Source organism: Salvelinus fontinalis, chromosome 2, assembly GCF_029448725.1.
Source record: "Salvelinus fontinalis isolate EN_2023a chromosome 2, ASM2944872v1, whole genome shotgun sequence".
Taxonomy (NCBI): domain Eukaryota; kingdom Metazoa; phylum Chordata; class Actinopteri; order Salmoniformes; family Salmonidae; genus Salvelinus; species Salvelinus fontinalis.
In genome coordinates this window covers 42755923-42778544 of record NC_074666.1, presented here as the reverse complement: position 1 = coordinate 42778544, position 22622 = coordinate 42755923, and the positions used below count along the sequence as shown (strand labels likewise).

The following is a 22622-nucleotide window of genomic DNA, read 5'->3' as shown; positions in this document are numbered from 1 at the left end:
TTCAATTAAGAAAAAATGTTTCTGATTGGGGTGACAAAATCCTACAGTACTTATCAAAAATCTATAGGATCCAATCGGATAACTTTTAGGATTCTGATGGCGGTGATACAAAATCCTGTTGGATTGCGAGAATCATGTAGGGTCCAATAGGATTACTTTTGATTCCCAATAGGAAAACAGTTGTCCAATAGAATTCTAATACAGGTTACACAAAAGCCTATATTTTTTATTTTTAACCTTTATTTGACTAGGCAAGTCAGTGAAGAAAAACATTTATTTTTTATTTGAACCTTTATTTAACTATTTAAGTCAGTTAATTAAGAACAAATTCTTATTCACAATGACGGCCTACCAGGGAACAATGGGTTAACTGCCTTGTTCAGCGGCAGAACGACACATTTTTACTTTGTCAGCTCGGGGATTCTATCTAGCAACCTTTAAAGGTTACTGGCCCAACCCTCTAACCACTAGGCTACCTGCCGCCCCATCATTTACAATGATGACCTACACCGGGCAAACCCGGACAATGCTGGGCCAATTGTGCGCCGACCTATAGGACTTCGAGAACCCTGTCGAATCCAGTATGATTACTTATTTATTTCCAACAGGAAAAAACTTATACTATTGGGAAAAAATCACTAATAATGATATAGGAATTTTGTAGAGGGAATACACCCAAAAGTTGCATATTGCGTATTTCTTAGCTTGTGTTGTCAGAGGGTGAGAGTAATAAGTGGACTATTACTTTATGCATATGCCACGCGATATGAAACAGCTGTTTTGATAGTTTGGCCCCGACGTTGTTAATTCATTTAGTAATGCCGATGTTTCATAACTGTGTATATAGTCATGTCTCTTTAAATACACCTCAAAAAATTCGTCGCGCCATGATCACATCAGGCAGTTGTCCAATCAAACGAAAGATGCAGCTCTTTCGTGACAAGGAAGTATCTTTCCATTGGATATGTGTGCATTTACGTAGTTGTTTATTTAAACAGGGAGTTGCAGATTGGTTACCCGAATACCTATAGTTTGATGACATTTTACGCCTTATCAAGTGGCTTGGTATAGTGGACAACTGCGTCAGGTATGTAACTCTACAGTATGATTACAATACATATATTTTTTAATGTATGTAGCTAACATTTACAAATCAGCGATAAAGTTGTGCGTTTAGATGCGTTGTGGGACATTACATTGGGATATGCCATGGGCGCATATGCATGATGTAGAATGGGGATTAATGGCAGTTAAGTCATTTTTTTTTGTTTTTGGTAGATATAACGTCAGCTACAATGTGTGAGCACATATTACACGAATGTCACTTATCTGAAACATGTTCACGTATTATGAGGTGATATGTTTTGAATTGACTCTGTCTATGTATAAAGTAATGCACACAATGCAATTCGCTTTTTTTTTTTTTTTGAGGCCAAATATGGTAGTGTGCTAAATGGGTACATGGGGCCTTTATTGATACACTTGTAAAAGTATGTAGACTAATTAATTAACACTAATGCATTCTATTGGATTGAGATGTCAAACCTACTTGGGTATGTATTTGTAATTTGTAGTAGGTTTCCTAGATCCTACATAGCCCAAGGTGTACTCTTAAGGAGCCTACTGTTACTCCTTAAAGGTCCAAGGACCTTTTGTTATTTTCAGTGGTAGACTGGCTCTGGCAGCCAACACAGCCTAATACTCCATCGAAATGTGAATCGATTCTCAATTGCAATACATTTTTAGGGACATAAAGCCCTTCACTTTCATACCACATCAAAATACTTTCACAAATGAAAAATATACACTTACTGTACACTGTTTTAGTCGGCTGTGTTAACTAACCTCCAGACGAGCTTCAATTCCATACAACTCTCCTTCCGTGGCCTCCAACTGCTCTTAAATGCAAGTAAAACTAAATGCATGCTCTTCAACCGATCGCTGCCCACACTTGCCCGCCCGCCTAGCATCACTATTCTGGATGGTCCTGACTTAGAATATGCGGACAACTACAAATACCTAGGTGTCTGGTTAGATAGTAAACTCTCCTTCCAGACTCACATTAAGCATCTTCAATCCAAAACTAAATCTAGAATCAGCTTCCTATTTCGCAACAAAGCATCCTTCACTCATGCTGCCGAACATACCCTCGTAAAACTGACTATCCTACCGATCCTTGACTTCGGTGATGTCATTTACAAAATAGCCTCCAACACTCTACTCAGCAAATTGGATGCAGTCTATCGCAGTGCCATTCGTTTCTTCACCAAAGCCCCATATACTACCCACCACTGCGACCTGTATGCTCTCGTTGGCTGGCCCTTGCTTCATATTTGTCGCCAAAACCACTGGCTCCAGGTCATCTACAAGTCTTTGCTAGGTAAAGCCCCGCCTTATCTCAGCTCACTTGTCACCATAGCAGCACCCACCCGTAGCACGCGCTCCAGCAGGTATATTTCACTGGTCACCCCCAAAGCCAATTCCTCCTTTGGCCCCCTTCCAGTTCTCTGCTGCCAATGACTGGAACGAATTGCAAAAATCACTGGAGCTGGAGACTCATATCTCCCTCACTAACTTTAAGCATCATCTATCAGAGCAGCTTACAAATCATTGCACCTGTACATAGCCCATCTTTAAATAGCCCATCCAACTACCTCATCCCCATATTATTTATTGATTTTTTTTTTGCTCCTTTGCACCCCAGTATCTCTACTTGCACATTTATCTTCTGCACATCTATCACTCCAGTGTTTATTTGCTAAATTGTAATTATTTTGCCACTACGGCCTATTTATTGCCCTACCTCCCTAATCTTACCTCATTTGCACACACTGTATATATATTTCTTTCTATTGTGTTATTGACTACATTTGTTTATTCCACGTGTAACTCTGTGTTGCTTGTGTTGCACTGCTTTGCTTTATCTTGGCCAGGTCGCAGTTGTAAATGAGAACTTGTTACTGGCCTACCTGGTTAAATAAAGGTGAAATAAATAAATAAATTAAATGACTAGCTTGTACACAAATAAGATTTCCCATTCCTGGAAAACCTTTGGTAGTGCCGGGACACTGAAATGATTGCCTAGTGAAAGACTACAGTAGTTTACCCCAAGGTATTCTCAAATGTCACTGCTTTAAAAAGCACTATCAGTAGCATCCCCCAAATACACCTACAGTACTAGGCCTGCCTCCCATTTATCATATTGTTATTTACTGTACGTTATCTGAGTTCTAGTAACACATAGGGCTGGGCGATATGGCCAAAATATCATATCATATATATGGTATTTTTCAAATTTTTGACGTATTTGACGGTATTTTGTGTTTGATTAATGAAAGTTCAACATTTTCTTTATGAGTAGTGCGTGACCTTAGGGTGGCAACACATATATTCTAAATTATAACTTTCTCCATTCGGATTGTTTTATACTTGGGGTGGCAGGTAGCCTAGTGGTTAACCCACTGCAACCGAAAGGTTGCTGGATCGAATCCCCGAGCTGACAAGGTAAAAATCTGTCGTTCTGCCCCTGAACAAGGCAGTTAACTCACTGTTCCCCGGTAGGCCGTCATTGTAAATAAGAATTTGTTCTTAACTGACTTGCCTAGTTAAATGAAGGTAAAATACTGTTCAATTCAACTTCAACCTGCCTTTCTTTCCTGCACTCATTTGAGATAATTTCCACACTGCCACGTTATGGGCAAAAATACTAGGCCTTATTTTTAACCAAATGTTACAATTTAGATCAAACCACTTGGGTGAACTTTTTGGAATCATGGAAATAGAATGTTTATTATAATTTATTATCATTATTGTTGTTTGACATGACAACGAATGAAAATTCCATGGACGAGTTATTGTGACAGGGTAGGAACCAAAGTGATGTTCTGTGTAAATCTTTATTCATATAGCCAACATATTCATGCTTCGCCTATTCCTCTTTGATTTAGAAGATACTGTTGCACAAACAACATGCTGATTTAGGCCTCCACCAGCTAGCTACGTTTGCTCTGACTCAGTACTTTTATTAGCTAGCCAGCTAACTAGCGATTAGTATTAGTGGTTAAGACGATTTACCTTAACTTGCTAAGAAAATACAAACTAGCTGTTTGCAGATGTATATATAAGATCAAATTGGAAACATTGTTGTCATCAACATTGTTGCAGGTGCTGCGTTGACAATGCAGACTGAACGAAAGTGTCTCGTGGTCAAGCAACAACAAATGAGCTCCTTGAGTGACAGGGTGGGACTAGGTCTGTGTGGAAAGCGGGTTGGAGAGAGAGAGAGAGCGGAGAGGGATGAGTCAAGTAGCGGAGTAAACTATAAAAATGGACGTTACACACGGTGTATCACATTTAACAAACCAAACATTCAAATACCGTTATAGAAGGTAAAGTAAAAACCCAAACCGGTCCGTGCATCAATACCGGTGTGTATATAGTAAAATACAGTATACCGCCCAGCCCTAGTAAACCACTACTGTATATGTATGATGAAAATATGATTGATATAGCCTATAGATCTAACATTGACTAGTTGACTACCCACCCTGTCCATAAGCCATGTCCAGTTTACATGTGATGTGTCACTCTCAAGAAGTCAATTCTACCCACAAATCATTTATGACATTGTCTGCTACATATGCGAATTTGTCACTTCTCAAAACCCGAGCCTTCTCTGTGTCTGAGCCTTCTCTGTGGTTTTGAGAAGTGAGAAATTATTTGTCACTTGTGATTTGTGGGTAGGATAGGCTACTTGAGAGGAGGAGTCTAGAAGGCTATGCTCAAAGCCATTACTTATCAACTTGGCAGATTCAGACATGGATCTTGTGCTGAATGTCGCCGACCACTATGTCCTCACCCCCTACGTGTACCCGTCGTCGTGGCCTGAAGACGGGGCGCTGCGCCAGATCATCAGCCTGTTGGTAGTCACCAACCTGGGAGCCGCAGTCCTCTACCTGGGCCTGGGGTGGCTGAACTACCACTTCATCTTTGACCACAACCTCATGAAACATCCACAGTTTCTAAAGGTATGTCCTTCTTTATAATACTCAATACTTGTAGCCTGGTCCCAGATCTTGTTAAACGTCACAACACCTGTAGGACTTGGCAAGAGAAGACAAAAAGACCTGGGACCATGCCGTAATATAGTTGTATGCAGTTGAACTGCGACAAACTATATATTTTCAATAGCATCCAGGAAGGTTTATTGACATACTGTAAGGTTAGGCTACCACTTGAGTTGGCAGTTGCTTCTTACTTCTTACTACTTACTGGTTACCATTGTGTTTTCTCAATGATGGCACCGACGGAGAAGAGCAACATCTTTTGAGTTCCAACCCGACTTTGCTATTTAGTGACTTTAAAAAATATCTTTACTTTTTGTACAGAAAGTTCATATAATTATCACATATGACCGGCAAGCACGTCTAGACATCAGATCGACAGTTACTAACCTCGCTTTCGACTTCAAATCTGAAATTAAATTCCGACTCAGCTGTTCCCTTGTTCATTCCTTTGTTTCATGGGTTACCAAAACGCCTCAGGTGTATACGCGGTAGAAAAGCCGACATCCCGTTGAGATTGAGACGAAAATAAGATTGACCAGCACTCCCCTCCGTTCTATTGTCCAGTCACTCGAGAATAAGATGGATGAGCTTCGTTCAAGAGTCTCCTATCAGAGAGACTTGAAAAGCTGCAATATTATATGCCTTGCAGAGACATGGCAGGATGACTATGTACGTAGAACTCAGTGGTTTCTCCATACAGTGGCACAATCAGACGAAGGTAGCCTTGGGCAAGTCCAAAGGGGGAGGGGGTGTGTCTCTTCACAAACAACTGGTGTGTTACTTCCAATGTGAAGCAAATTTCATGCTTTTGCTTACCTTATATAAATTACATCATGGTGAGTTAGAAACCCTTTTATGTACCAAGAGCTCTAATCCGTAATTATCACGGCTGTCTACATCCCTCCACAAACCAACGCCACTTTGGCACTCAACAAACTGTATGTGGCCATAAACAAACAAGAAACCGGTTACCTAGATAAAGTCTCCACCCACCAGAAACAGTTTAACTATGGCGGGGAGACTTAAAACCTAATTTCTACAAACACGTTTCCGGGGGCGCTAAAACTCTAGACAAATGTTATTCTACCCACAGAAACAAATACAAGGACCTCCCTTGTCCTCGTTTCGAAAAATCTGACCATTACTCTATTCTCCTGCTTCCCGTTTACAAACAAAAGCTTCAACAGGAAGTACCAGTGGCACACTCAATACAGAAGTGGTCCGATGAAGAAGATGCAAGGTTACAGGACTGTTTTGCTAGTACAGACTGGGATACGTTCCGGGATTCATCCGATGGCATTGAGGAGTTTACCACATCAGTCACGGGCTTCCTCAATAAGTGCATAGACGAAATTGTCCCCATAGTGACAATACAAATGTATTAAAAAACTATGGATTACGGGCTCGGCAAAAGGCTAGAGCTACTGCTTACAAGGAACGGGACACGGACATGGACGCTGTCGTGTAGAGTATGCGACAAGGCTAAACTGAAAAACCTAACCTCTATCAAATAAAATGATGGCGGAGCCGCGAAAGGACTTCTGTGCAAGGATGTTTATTTACATAGTGATTCCGGAAGATAAACAGTACTGCCACCAAAAGTATACATTATGGGGACAGCTAAAACAGTGCTGCTCAATCAAACCCCCCCCCCCCCCCCCCCCCCCCCCCCCCTTGAACTGAAAGAGAGGCTCTTTTGTAGGGGAAGCCCTCCCATCAGAACATACCAAACTCATTAATTAATTAAGCCATTACCAACATCAAAGCCTACATTTTCCACTCAGCTAAACATATCATGAATTAAATTCATTGAACCTTTGCAATCGGTTTATCATAATACTATATAGCACAATATAATACATTTACAGAATCTACTACTAACATGGTGTCTTCCAATACGCCCATTCACATGAATGTGCCATTCGGAACAGGCACTACAAAGCCAGCCCAATTGCCATAGCTCGGGTCCTTATTTCAGCATACCCGGAAGCTATAGAGACGGAGAGAGAGGAACAGAAACAAACAAACAGCGCACTCATCCATAACATTGACAAGTACAATAAATGTCACTTCAATCAAATCAAAGTGTATTTGTCACGTGCGCCGAATACAACAGGTGTAGACCTTACAGTGAAATGCTTACTTACAGGTTCTAACCAATAGTGCAACAAAGGTATTAGGTGAACAATAGGTAAGTAAAGAAATAAAAAAAACAGTAAAAAGACAGTGAAAAATAACAGTAGCGAGGCTACATACAGACACCGGTTAGTCAGGCTGATTGCGGTAGTATGTACATGTAGATATGGTTACAGTGACTATGCATATATGATGAACGGAGAGTAGCAGTAGCGTAAAAGAGGGGTTGGCGGGTGGCGGGACACAATGCAGATAGCCCCGGTTAGCCAATGTGCGGGAGCACTGTTAGGTCGGCCCAATTGAGGAAGTATGCACATGAATGTATAGTTAAAGTACTATGCATATATGATAAACAGAGAGTAGCAGCAGTGTAAAAGAGGGGTTGGGGGGCGGGCACACAATGTGTATATAGTCCCGGGTAGCCATTTGATTACCTGTTCAGGAGTTTTATGGCTTGGGGGTAAAAACTGTTGAAGCCTTTTTGTCCTAGACTTGGCACTCCGGTACCGCTTGCCATGTGGTAGTAGAGAGAACAGTCTATGGCTGGGGTCTTTGACAATTTTTAGAGCCTTCCTCTGACACCGTCTGGTGTATAGGTCCTGGATGGCAGCCAGCTTAGCCCCAGTGATATACTGGGCCGTACGCACTACCCTCTGTAGTGCCTTGCATTCGGAGGCCGAGTAATTTCCGTACCAGGCAGTGATGCAACCAGTCAGGATGCTCTCGATGTTGCAGCTGTAGAACCTTTTGAGGATCTCAGGACCCATGCCAAATCTTTTTAGTTTCCTGAGGGGGAAAAGGCTTAGTCGTGCCCTCTTCACGACTGTCTTGGTGTGTTTGGACCATTCTAGTTTGTTGTTGATGTAGACACCAAGGAACTTGAAGCTCTCAACCTGCTCCACTACAGCCCCGTTGATGAGAATGGGGGCGTGCTCGGCCCTCCTTTTCCTGTAGTCCACAATCATCTCCTTAGTCTTGGTTACGTTGAGGGATAGGTTGTTATTCTGGCACCACCCGGCCAGGTCTCTGACCTCCTCCCTATAGGCTGTCTCGTCGGTGATCAGGCCTACCACTGTTGTGTCGTCTGCAAACTTAATGATGGTGTTGGAGTTGTGCCTGGCCATGCAGTCGTGGGTGAACAGGGAGTAGAGGAGGGGACTGAGCACTCACACCTGGGGAGCTCCAGTGTTGAGGATCAGCGTGGCAGATGTGTTGCTACCTACCCTACTTACATGAAAGCTTGTCTGCGTATTCCTTATACCATACTGTTACTGACAGGAGGTAAGAATAATGTGTGTAATGTATGAACTGAGATCGCTAAGTTAACTTGTGTCGACCCACATTGCTAACGGAGCTGAAAACGGAGCAGGGAAAGTGAGATGAGTGAGTTTGGGTGTGTTAGTTTACCAAATGCTGCCCGCGGCCAGTGATGGACTTCTCCGTCACAGACGGATACAAGAAATGCAAAAGGACAATATAGGAGGAATCCTGTTACGACAAGCGTCAGAGCCGGTGTATGTCGCAGGGCTTGCAGACATTTAACAGATTTTTAAAAACACCAGACGCAATCAGGACACGCAGGTGTAAATATCAAAACAAACTCAATGAAGAGATGGCACGTGGGTATATGCTCCTAAAAACCAATGAGGAGATGGGAGAGGCAGGACTTGCAGCGCATCGAGCAGTGTGGGTGCAATGATTGAGTAACATTTTGAATAACATGTATGCGTACATTTATTTTTGCAACGCTCGCGAATGCGATGTGTCCGGTCTGGTCAGCATGTGAGGTGTATCTGTTTTTTAAATCTGATTCTACTGATTGCATCAGTTACCTGATGTGGAATAGAGTTCCATGTAGTCATGGCTGTATGTAGTACTGTGCGCCTCCCATAGTCTGTTCTGGACTTGGGGATTGTGAAGAGACCTCTGGTAGCATGTCTTGTGGGGTATGCATGGGTGTCTGAGCTGCATTTTAAACAGACAGCTCGGTGCATTCAGCTTGTCAACACTTCTTACAAAAACAAGTAGTGATGAAGTCAATCTCTCCTCCACTTTGAGCCATGAGAGATTGACATGCATATCATTAATGTTAGCTCCCCGTATACTTTTAAGAGCCAGCCGTGTTGCCCTGTTCTGAGCCAATTGTAAATTTCTTAAGTCCCTCTTTGTGTGGCACCTGACCACACGACTGAACAGTAGTCCAGGTGCTACAAAATTAGGGTCTGTAGGACCTGCATTGTTGATAGTGTTATTAAGAAGACAGAGCAGCACTTTATTATGGACAGACTTCTCCTCATCTTAGCTACTGTTGTATCAACATGTTTTGACCATGACAGTTTACAATCTAGGGTTATTCCAAGCAATTTAGTCACCTCAACTTGCTCAATTTCCACATTATTCATTACAAGATTTAGTTGAGTTTTAGTGAATGATTTGTCCCAAATACAATGCTTTTAGTCCCAGACACCCTAGACCCACTCCAATTTGCATACCGTCTCAACAGATCCACCGATGATGCAATCTTAATTGCACTTCACACTGCCCTCACCCACCAGGACAAGAGGGGAAATATGAATGCTGTTCATAGACTACATCTGGGTCGTTCTACCTCAAACACAAGAAAGAGGATTTCGATATCCACCATCTAAGATTGTTCTGAAATCATTTATGTTGTTCAACAGATACCGTTAGCATTCCTGCAACATTTAGTTTGTTGATTTATAATTTGATCTTTGAGAAATTAAGATAATTGATGCACCCAAATTGGCAAAAAAATTTTTTTTATAGTACCTAACATCTGACTTTTTTTTTCTAACAATGAGTAAGATGAATCCAAAAGAGCCATCCACGGAGCCTCTCCCTCTCCCAAAAGCCATCCACGGAGCCTCTCCCTCTCCCAAAAGCCATCCACGGAGCCTCTCCCTCTCCCAAAAGCCATCCACGGAGCCTCTCCCTCTCCCAAAAGCCATCCACGGAGCCTCTCCCTCTCCCAAAAGCCATCCACGGAGCCTCTCCCTTTCCCAAAAGCCATCCACGGAGCCTCTCCCTCAACGTCAGTAAGACGAAGTAGGTGATCGTAGACCACGAAAGAGTGGATAGCAAACCCCATCCACATTGACGGGGCTGTGGTGGAGCGAGTCGAAAGCCAAGAGCGTGCAAAGCTGTCATCAAGGCAACGGGTGGCTACTTTGAAAAATCTCATATAAAATATATTTTGATTTGTTTAACACTTTTTTTGGTTACTACATGATTCAATATGTGTTATTTCATAGTTTTGATGTTTTCACTATTATTCTACAATGTAGAAAATAGTAAAAATAAAGAGAACCTGGAATGAGTAGATGTGTCAAATTTTGACTGGTACGTCTTTCAAAGATAATTTGTATAAATCCAAATAACTTTGCAGATCTTCATTGTAAAGGGTTTAAACACTGTTTCCCATGCTTGTTCAATGAACCATAAACATTTAATGAACATGCACCTGTGGAACGGTCGTTAAGACACTAACAGCTTACAGATGGTAGGAAATTAAGGTCACAGTTATGAAACAGGACACTACAGCACACTTAGGACACTACAGAGGCCTTTACTGACTCTGAAAAACACCAAAAGAAAGATGCCCAGGGTCCCTGCTCATCTGCGTGTACGTTCCTTAAGAATGCTGCAAGGAGGCATGAGGACTGCAGATGTGGCCAGGGCCATAAATTGCAATGTCCGTACTGTGAGACGCCTAAGACAGCGCTACAGGGAGACCGGACGGACAGCTGATCGTCCTCGCAGTGGCAGACCACGTGTAACAACACCTGCACAGGATCGGTACATCCGAACATCACACCTACGGGACCGGTACAGAATGGCAACAACAACTGCCAGAGTTACACCAGGAACACACAATCCATCAGTGCTCAGACTGTCCACAATAGGCTGAGAGAGGCTGGACTGGTGGGTTGTAGGCCTGTTGTAAGGCAGGTCCTCACCAGACATCACCGGCAACAACGTCGCCTTTGGGCACAAACCCACCGTCGCTGGACCAGACAAGACTGGCAAAAAGTGCTCTTCACTGACAAGTTGCGGTTTTGTCTCACCAGGGGTGATGGTCGGATTCGCGTTTATCGTTGAAGGAATGAGCTTTACTCTGAGGCCTGTTCTCTGGGGCGGGATCGATTTGAAGTTGGAGGGTCCGTCATGGTCTGGGGTGTTGTGTCACAGCATCATCGGACTGAGCTTGTTGTCATTGCAGTCAGGCAATCTCAACGCTGTGCATTACAGGGAAGACATCCTCCTCCCTCATGTGGTGCCCTTCCTGCAGACTCATCCAGACATGACCCTCCAGCATGACAATGCCACCAGCTATACTGCTCGTTCTGTGTGTGATTTCCTGCAAGACAGGAATGTCAGTGTTCTGCCATGGCCAGCGAAGAGCCCGGATCTCAATCCCATTGAGCACGTCTGGGACCTGTTGGATCGGAGGGTGAGGGCTAGGGCCATTCCCCCCCCAGAAATGTCCGGGAACTTGCAGGTGTCTTGGTGGAAGAATGGGGTAACATCTCACAGCAAGAACTGGCAAATCTGGTGTAGTCCATGAGGAGGAGATGCACTGCAGTACTTAATGCAGCTGGTGGCCGGACCAGATTCTGACTGTTACTTTTGATTTTGACCCCCCTTTGTTCAAGGACACATTATTCCATTTCTTTTAGTCACATGTCGGTGGAACTTGTTCAGTTTGTCTCAGTTGTTGAATCTTATGTTCATACAAATATTTACACACATGTTAAGTTTGCTGAAAATAAACGCAGTTGACAGGTGAGAGGACGTTTCTTTTTTTGCTGAGTTTATATACTACACGACACTACCATTCAAAAGTTTGCGGTCACTTAGAAATGTCCTTGTTTTGAAAGAAAAGCAAAAAAAACATACAAATTTATCAGAAATACAGTGTAGACATTGTTAATGTTGTAAATGACTATTGTAGCTGGAAACGGCAGATTTTTTAAGTGGAATATCAACATAGGTGTACAGATTCCCATTATCAGCAACCATCACTCCTGTGTTCCAATGGCACGTTGTGTTAGCTAATCCAAGTTTCTAATTTTAAAAGGCTAATTGATAATTAGAAAACCCTTTGGCAATTATGTTAGCACCGCTGAAATCTGTTCTGATTAAAGAAGCAATAAAACTGGCCTTTAGACTATTTGAGTAACTGGAGCATCAGCATTTGTGGGTTTGATTTACAGGCTCAAACTGGCTAGAAACAAAGAGCTTTCTTCTGAAACTCGTCAGTCTATTCTTGTTCTGAGAAATGGCTATTCCATGTGAGAAATTGCCAAGAAACTGAAGATCTCGTACAACGCTGTGTACTACTCCCTTCACAGAACAGCACAAACTGGCTCTAACCAGAATAGAAAGAGGAGTGGGAGGCCCCAGTGCACAACTGAGCAAGAGGACATGTACATTAGAGTCTCTAGTTTGAGGAACAGACACCTCACAAGTTCTCAACTGGCAGCTTCATTAAATAGTACCCGCAAAACATCGGTCTCAACAGTGAAGAGTCAACTCCGGGATGCTGGCCTTCTAGGCAGAGTTGCAAATAAAAAGCCATATCTCATACTGGCCAATAATAAATGATTAAGATGGGCAAAATAACACACACTGGACAGAGGAACTCTCTCTCTCATTTATATATAAATGTGTTTTATTTATTTATTTATTGGAATTGATCCCTGATCTCAGATCATTTTTGGTCCTCAGAACCAGGTGCGGCGGGAGATCAAATATGCCATGACCTCGCTACCCATAATCAGTATACCCACTGTGGCGTTATTTTTCCTTGAGGTCAGAGGATACAGCAAGCTCTATGACCACGTCGAAGAGTCTCCCATGGGTAAGACAATGCTGCGTTCACCGACGCTGGGACTGTAATGTTTATACTGTTCATTTTGTTACGCAACTTTGTCTAACAGGATTGTCATTATGATGCTAATGGTGGTTTGTTTTTTCAGGCTGGCCCTTTGTGCTTCTCAGCATGATTTCCTTCTTGTTATTCACGGACGGGTGCATCTATTGGATTCATCGGTTTCTTCACCACAAGAGTATTTACAAGGTGAGCATTACAAAGCCTTGTTACCAAAGGGGAAGTGTGCTACTGGGTAGGTCCCTTCACTGTCAATTGAAAGTGGATTGTTGCTCTAGATGTGATTTTGGTGATCTACAGTTACAGATCAGTCCACAATGACAGACAAATATTAAGTCATATCATTCTGCTCATTTGTCTTATTGAGATTAAGGCAGTTGACATTGTTTTAATGTTGATTAACAAATGTGCAGTTTTTCCCCTCCATTTTTTTGGCATACATGTATTTGCTAAGAACTTGTGTATGTAATGTACGGAGCTTGAACAAAGCCAGTGCTATGTCTTCAGTACCAATGTGTGTTATCGTCTGCTGGTCCTATCCTCAATCGCTGGCACACTTGAAAGTGATCAAACGGGGCCATATGTTTTATATGCTATCTGTTCCTCAGCAAATATGTTCTACATACAGTTCCTTTTGAATATGGTTCACATGAATTGACCATCTCTGTGGCATGTTCCCTCCCCTCAGCACTTCCACAAGCCGCACCATGTGTGGAAGATCCCCACCCCGTTTGCCAGCCACGCCTTCCACCCACTGGATGGCTTCCTGCAGGGTCTGCCCTACCACATCTACCCCTTCCTCTTCCCTCTGCACAAGGTGCTCTACCTGGCCCTCTACATCTTCGTCAATATCTGGACTGTGTCTATCCATGACGGCGACTACCGCGTGCCCGGACCACTGCAGGAAGTGGTCAACGGGGCGGCCCACCACACGGACCACCACCTCTTCTTCGACGTCAACTATGGCCAGTACTTCACCCTGTGGGACCGCATTGGCGGGTCTTACCGCAACCCCTCAGTACTCGAAGGGAAGGGCCCCCTCGACTGCATTCGTAGACTGACTGCCGAGGGGAAGATGAGCGCTAATGGGGCTAATGCCAATGGGCACGCTAACGGAAGCGGTACAAAGAGTAAGGAGGAGTAGTTGGTACATGTGGTGTAGTGTCATGGTGAATGAGTTCTTAGTTGATAAAGCTAAGCTAGGTGTGATTGATAAGGAATAGCTCACATACTGCTTCACACATTGGTTGTTTTCATTCATTATCCCATTATAAATAATCAATCTACAGTTGCTTATCTTTAACTGTCCCTTTATTAATTTTTCTCATTGTTTCAGTAGGTGGCAAGAATGTCTTGACATTTCACTGAAAAGCACTGATATACTGAATATGTGGGTGCTAAAATTGTTTGGAACTTAATTTCAGTTTCTGCATTTGCCACACAAATACTTAATGAGAATTTTATTTTTCATTGGGATGACTAGCAGCAAAGATGAAATCACCAAGCTATTCTCATAGTCATAGGCTATAGAAGCCTAGCAGGCCTCTCACCATTTCCTGGATTGTCATCATTGACTTAAGAAATAATTGCTTATTTTAATGAAGTTCATTGAGTGCATGCTGATTGATTGTGCCTGTTTGGAGGTGTTATGTGTTGTATGGATTTTTTGGGTATGTCTGAGGGGAGGTGACAATGAAATAGGATGTCTAGTGCTGATTAATGCAAGAAGATGTTGTTACAACCCCTATGTACTATAAGATATTACGGTTGGCGTGGTTAATGGCGGGAACTGGGATTCTACACACCATGACTTGTCAGATTTGGTCATGCTCATATCCAGTAGTTAACCCTCTGGGACTTTTCTCCAACAGGATAAAAGTAAATAGTCTCTGACGAATGGAAGTGTGTGTACCTGAATGTTTTGCATTTTAAAGCAGATATTTCCCGGGGAATAAAATAAATGTCAAAAAATTAAAATAAACGTGGCTGTCCATTTGGAAGTTGAACAAAGTGAATCCTATTGTATGTGGACAGATGTCCATGTACACTAACCTTATCCCATCGGCTACTTACTGTATGTGCTGCAGCCATTTTTAAAAATGTATTGCATAACCATGTATGATAGAAGTTGGCGACAACACTCACAGATGGAATGAGGCAATGTGTACAGTAATGCACATAATCTAGTTGTAAATAATTGATGTCTGTAAATGGAAGGAAAAAGTTTTCATGGATATTTTACAATTTAGTCGATGCTCTTTTCCAGAGCAACTCAAGTTGAGTGCCTTGCTCAAGGGCACAGACAGTTTTTTTTTTCACCTAGTCTGCTCAGGGATTTGAACCAGTGACCTTTTGGTTACTGGCCCAATGCTCCTAAGCACTAGGCTACCTGCCACCATGGATACCTGTGAGAATATATTGGTTGTTTTCAATATAACAGTAGTGTGACTTTGTTCTATCCTATTTTCTCAATAAACATGGAAACTAATATGAAAACGTCTCTGTCCTTTTATTTAAAGTGTGCAGGTGGCAGAAAACGAGTAGATCTATCAGTGTCTGACAAAGGCCACCTTTAAACTCAATCTCCAGTGACGTAAGCAGAGTTTGAATTTGGAACTTGAAATCTTATCAAAGTGCTGTGGATTCTCCCATTTGAAATTGCTAATTTTCGCATAAAATGACATGCCCAAATCTAACTGCCTGTAGCTCAGGCCCTGAAGCAAGGATATGCATATTCTTGGTACCATTTGAAAGGAAACACTGAGGTTTGTGGAAAAGTGAAAGAAATGTAGGAGATAACAAAATAGATCTGGTAAAAGATAATACAGAGAGCTCCCAGAACAACTGTTCTTTTGTATTATTCCAGCCCGGGTGCAATTTAGATTTCGGCCACTAGATGGCAGCAGTGTATGTGCAACATTTTAGATTGATCCAATGAACCATTGCATTTCTGTTCAAAATGCTGTATCAACTCCCCAAATGTGCCTAATTTGTTAATTCATAACTTTTCAAGTTCAAAATTGTGCACTCTCAAACAATAGTATGGTATTCTTTTACTGTAAATTGTAAAGTGCAGTTAGATATATCTGATATTGCCAGAAAGCTTAACTTCTTGTTAATCTATGTCCTGGGAAATGAACTTGTTACTTACAACCTCATGCTAATCGCATTAGCCTATGTTAGCTCAACCGTCCCGCAGGGGACCCATCGATACTTAGCAATACTGATGGAATATTCCCAAGACATGTTTGCTTGCATGACTCGGCACTCTTGAGGTGTTATTTCAGACAAAGTACAGCAGAGGGAGCTATTGCATTACCCAAAGTATGTAGATGACAAGGTTATTTTCAGTGTCTTATCTTTTCAACTTATGAATAAAAACATCAGGTGAACACAGCACAACAACACTTCATTGTGTTTTCATTAGGATCCCTTTCTGTAAAATCAATTGGTACAACAAAGACTCAAAACATGTAGCCCACAAATTCCTAAATTAATAGCCTGTATGGACAATAACCTCAATAATAAGCTCTGTACAGATGGAATATAACTGGAAACCTCTTGAGCTGAGATGCGAGGAGACAAACACAATTGGCTGTATTTACATGAACATAATTCAATGACTGTGTAAATGAATGGGCAAAGCCATCGATCACGTGACACCCTTCATTCCTATGTGAAGACTCAAAAGCGAAATGAAGCCAAATTAAGTCGTTTAAGATGGCGTCTCATGAAGATGATGGGCACGTTCCTCTGCCCAGGTGTTGCTGACGCCTGCCAGATCTTGCAACTCCTGGATAAGTATTTTAAGTATCAGCTAAAATCAGCTAAAATCTGTCAGTCAATGACACAAACGTTGACGTGGCACGCAACCATTGGTTGATGCATGCAACGTCTGAGAAAGAGGAGCTCAACCATAATATGCACATCTTGAGCTACTCCAGGTAGTGATGTTACAGGCACCCATTTAAAAAAAAAAGATTGATCAATCTCACCTTCTACTGTGAGAATCTCTGGCATTAAATCCATTTGAAATTGTAGTGTACTCTCACAGTTCATCAACAGTTTAATTGAGTTATGAACCAAACAAACCAAGTGAGCAATATAAAAGAATAGGAGATGAACATTGCTCTCTTGGCTGGAAGAGTGTTTTGGGGAATAAAAATGTCCTCTGTGTGCACATTTTACAAACACTCTTGATCTACCATCAAAATCATGCAGCAAATACACTTAATTATTGGCATGAAATTGTTCAGTTAAGAACAAATTCATATTTACAATGACAGCCTTCCCCTATGGGACTCCCAATCACAACTGGTTATGATACAGCCTGGAATTGAACCAGGGTCTGTAGTGACACCTCTAGCACTGAGATGCAGTGCCTTAGACCACTGCCCCACTCTGGAGCCCCTATTAATTTGTCTTGCTTCAATCACTTGGTTGTACTGCTTCTTTGGCTAGGTCGTAAATACTGTAAATGGCTTAATTGTACTATATACAGTTATGTCTATAATTATTGGCACCCTTGATGAAAAAAATTGTACATAAAAGTGCTATGGTCAGATGACATGAAAATAGAGCTCTTTGGCCACACACCAGTGGTGGGTTTGGCGTAAAAAAAAACTACAGAAGCATATGCAGAAAAGTACCTCATACCTACAGTCAAATATGGTGGTGGATATTTTAAGCTATGGGGCTATTATGCTTCCATGGTCCTGTGGCCCCTGTTAAGGTCAACGGCATCATGAACTTTACCAAGTACCAGAAGATTTTAGCAAAAAACCTGGTTGCCTTGGCAAGGAGGTTGACACTTGGCTGCAAGTGGATCTTCCAATGTAACAGTATAACTTTAGTCTGTCCCCTCGCGCGAACTAGTGACCCTCTGCACACATCAACAACAGTCACCCACGAAGCATCGTTACCCATCGCTCCACAAAAGCCGTGGCCCTTGCAGAGCAAGGGGAACCACTACTTCAAGGTCTCAAAGCGAGTGACGTAACCGATTGAAATGCTATTAGCGCGCACCACCGCTAACTAGCTAGCCATTTCACATCCGTTACACCAGCAAGACAATAACCCTAAGCACTAATCAAAATCCACAAAAAAAATTGTAATTGACCACAAAATCAACATTTTGCAATGGCCATCTCAGTCCCTGGACTTGAACCCCATTGAAAATCTGGGGTAAGAGCAGACGAAAGATGTCAAAGATCTGGAAAGATTCTGTATGGAGGAATGGTCTAAGATCCCTCCCAACGTGTTCTCCAATCTCATAAAACAATTTAGAAAAAGGATCAATGTTGTTATCCTTGCAAGGGGAAGGTGCTAGAGTACTGAAAACTGTGGTGGCAATAATTTTCACCCCTACCTTTTTGTGTTTTTTTGTATTACTTTTTAAACAAAATCTCTTTCTCTGAGCAATCGTATTAGTATAAAACATATATATATTTTTTAAATGAGGCGGGGGGCCTCCTGAGTGGTGCACCGGTCTAAGCCACAGCATCACAGTGGTAGAGGCGTCACTGGAGACCCGGGTTCGTTCCCAGGCTGTGTTACAACTGGTCATGATCGGTAGTCCAATAGGGCAGCGCACAATTGGCCCAGCACCGTCCGAGTTAGGGGAGTATTTGGCCGGTTGGTCTTTACTTGGCTCATCATGCTCTAGCAACTCCTTGTGGTGGGCCGGGTGCCTGCGTCTTGACCTTCGCCTCGTGAGTCCGTTGGGGAGTTTCAGCGATGAGACAAGATTAAAAAACGGGGTAAAATACCAAAAAATATTTAAACAAAAATTTAAATGTAGCATACAATATAGCTCAGTATTTGTATAATGTATTTTATACATTATTTTTTGCTCATCTTTATCAAGGGTGCCAATAATTATGGACCTAAATATATCTTGCTCCTTCTTTATCTTTCTGTAAAAAAAAAACACCTTTGAAAGGATTAAAAAGAGGATGTCTCCATACAGTATTTGCTTTTGACACATGGCCATAGAGGTCTCCTCCTTCACTCTTTCCTTTCATCCTGCGCTCTTCCATTTCATGCCCGACGCTGAAGATAAAACATCTTTGTTACTCTAGTGCCCTTCGTGTTGAGACGGCAGTCAGTGCTTCAACGTTATTGTCCTCAGTCCTTGATCAGTCTTGCCTTTTGAGCTTGGACAAATGACAGACTGGGAAGGCTTCTTGAAGATCACACTGATGGATGGGAGCGATTCGGGTTCAAGCGGAATTTCTCTCTCAAGTCCCTAGTTTTGCCAGTGCTGAGCCTTTCAGTTCCCGACCTTTTAGATTCGTAACATGGTCAGTTTCAAAGCCACCTTGTGCAGTGCATTGTACCAAATACTTAAAGATTACAGCCTTTTCCCCAGACCCCGATGAAGCCTAGTCCTAGGGCCTTATTTATTAAACGGACTTAGGATCAATTTTGATCTTAAGTATGACTTACGCAGAAAACCACGTATAAGTAGTTATTTATAAAACCTTACTTTGACGTGGAAATGATCTAATCGCTTTCCCTTGCAGTTTAAGGTCGGTCCATGTCTTTTTCACATCAGCCAAAGTTCTGTCTTGCTGCCCCACCTCGTTCACTGCTGCGGCGACACACTCGCAAGCTACCTGTTTGGCATTGTTTGTCAACCCACTATTTAGTCCACCGAATAATACGTGTTGCCTGTCTTCAATCTCCTCTACCATCGCCGTGATCTCATCTTCCAAAAAGTTTGCTTTTCTCTTTTGGTCCATGGCTATTCCTGACTAAACCCTCATTTGTGCGAGCATTCTATAAGGGGAAATCGCTGATTGTAAGGTACGTTCAGGTGGCGTCAATTTTAAGTTAATTTGAGATTTATAGGTCCCAGGTGCGTAAGTTACAAATGGGTTTCTTAGAACCTGCGTAAGCAAGGTTTTTATGTTCAGTATCTTTTATGAATCGAACGTAAGCACACCATCGGAAATGATCTTACGACTAAGTTCAAGTATAAATCTAAGAACATTTTAATAAATGAGGCCCCAGGACTAGGATTTATCTGTGTCTGGAAACTGGCTCTACATATTAAGTGCAGTGCAGTGCATTTGGAAGTATACGAACCCCTTGACTTTTTCCACATTTTGTTACTTTACAGGCTTATTCCAAAATGGAATAAATTGTTTTCCCCCCTCATCAATCAACACACAATACGCCATAATGACAAAGCAAAAACAGGATTTTTAGAAATGTTTGCAAATGTAAAATGTTAAATCAACTGAAATATCACATTTACGTAAGTATTCAGACCCTTTACTCAGTATTTTGTTGAAACACCTTTGGCAGTGATTACAGCCTCGAGTCTTCTTGGGTATGACGCTACAAGCTTGGCACACCTGTATTTGGGGAGTTTCTCTCATTCTTCTCCTCAGATCCTCTCAAGCTCTGTCAGGTTGGATGGGGAGTGTTGCTGCACAGCTATTTTCAGGTCTCTCCAGAGATGTTCCAGTCCGGGCTCTGTCTGGGCCACTCAAGGACATTCAGAGACTTCTCCCGAAGTCATTCCTGCGTTGTCTTAGCTGTGTGCTTAGGGTCGTTGTCCTGTTGGAAGGTGAACCTTCGCCCCAGTCTGAGGTCCTGAGCGCTCTGGAGCAGGTTTTCATCAAGGATCTCTCTGCAACAGCTTCTCTTCAACCTCAGTCGACTGAAGAAATTTGGCGTGTCACCAAAAACCCTCACAAACTTTTACAGATGCACAATTGAGATCATCCTGTCGGGCTGTATCACCGCCTGGTACGGCAACTGCACCGCCCACAACCGCAGGGCTCTCCAGAGGGTGGTGCTGTCTGCACAACGCATCACCGGAGGCAAACTACCTGCCCTGCAGGACACCTACAGCACTCGATGTCACAGGAAGGCCAAAAAAATCATCAAGGACAAAAACCACCCGAGCCACTGCCTGTTCACCCCGCTACTATCCAGATGGCGTGGTCAGTACAGGGGCATCAAAATTGGGACCGAGAGACTGAAAAATAGCTTCTATCTCAAGGCCATCAGACTGTTAAACAGCAATCACTAACACAGAGAGACTGCTGCCAACATACAGACTTAAAATAATTGGCTACTCTAACAAATGGATCACTAGTCACTTTATTAATGCCATTTTAATAATGATGTTTACATATCTTGCATTACTCATCCATATGTATATAATGTATTTTATACTATCTATTGCATCTTGCCTATGTCGCTCAATCATTGCTCATCCATATATTTATATGTACAGCACATATTCTTATTCCATCCCTTTACTTAGATTTGTGTGTTTTAGGTAGTTGTTGTGGAATTGTTAGATTACTTGCGGATATCGGAACTAGAAGCACAATCATTTCGCTACACTCGCAATAACATCTGCTAACCTTATGTACAGTTGAAGTTGGAAGTTTACATACACCTTAGCCAAATACATTTAAACTCAGTTTTTCACAATTCCTGACATTTAATCCTCGTAAAAATTCCCTGTCTTAGGTCAGTTAGGATCACCACTTTATTTTAAGAATGTGAAATGTCAGAATAATAGTAGAGAGAATGATTTGTTTCAGCTTTTATTTATTTCATCACATTCCCAGTGGGTCAGAAGTTTATATACACTCAATTAGTATTTGGTAGCATTGTCTTGGGTCAAACATTTCGGGTAGCCTTCCACAAGCTTCCAACAATAAGTTGGGTGAATTTTGGCCCATTCCTCCTGACAGAGCTGGTGTAACTGAGTCAGGTTTGTAGGCCTCCTTGCTCGCCCATGCTTTTTCAGTTCTGCACACAAATTTTCTATAGGATTGAGGTCAGGGCTTTGTGATAGCCACGCCAATACCTTGACTTTGTTGTCCTTAAGCCATTTTGCCACAACTTTGGAAGTATGCTTGGGGTCATTGTCCATTTGGAAGACCCATTTGCGACCAAGCTTTAACTTCCTAACTGATGTCTTGAGACGTTGCTTCAATATATCCACATAATCTTCCTCCCTCATGATGCTATCTATTTTGTGAAGTGCACCAGTGCCTCCTGCAGCAAAGCACCCCGACAACATGATGCTGCCACCCCTGTGCTTCACGGTTGGGATGCAAGCCTCCATCTTTTTCCTTCAAACATAACAATGGTCATTATGACCAAACAGTTCTATTTTTGTTTCATCAGACCAGAGGACATTTCTCCACAAAATACGATCTTTGTCCCCATATGCAGTTGCAAACCGTAGTCTGGCTTTTTTATGGCGGTTTTAGAGCAGTGGCTTCTTCCTTTCTGAGCGGCCTTTCAGGTTATATAGGACCATTTTACTGTGGATATCGATACTTTTCTACCTGTTTCCTCCAGCATCTTCACAAGGTCCTTTGCTGTTGTTCTGGGATTGATTTGCACTTTTTGCACCAAAGTACGTTCATCTCTAGGAGACAGAACACATCTCCTTCCTGAGCGGTATGACGGCTGCGTGGTCCCATGGTGTTTATACTTGCATACTATTGTTTGTACAGATGAATATGGTACCT

The 22622-nt window shown here is 42.3% G+C and overlaps 1 protein-coding gene and 1 non-coding gene across 2 annotated transcripts; both read left to right on the top strand.

Annotated features, from left to right (window-relative positions):
* The first annotated feature begins 998 nt into the window (after nucleotides 1-998).
* Nucleotides 999-15609, top strand: sc5d (sterol-C5-desaturase). The gene is made up of 5 exons (XM_055875721.1): nucleotides 999-1087; nucleotides 4810-5027; nucleotides 12951-13083; nucleotides 13202-13302; nucleotides 13802-15609. The coding sequence occupies exons 2-5, from the start codon at nucleotides 4818-4820 to the stop codon at nucleotides 14255-14257; spliced, it is 900 nt and encodes a 299-aa protein (XP_055731696.1). The 5' UTR covers nucleotides 999-1087; nucleotides 4810-4817; the 3' UTR covers nucleotides 14258-15609.
* LOC129833777 (small nucleolar RNA SNORA57) lies at nucleotides 13534-13672 on the top strand. The gene has a single exon (XR_008756104.1). It is a non-coding gene; the product is annotated as a small nucleolar RNA SNORA57 (small nucleolar RNA).
* Nucleotides 15610-22622: the final 7013 nt, after the last annotated feature.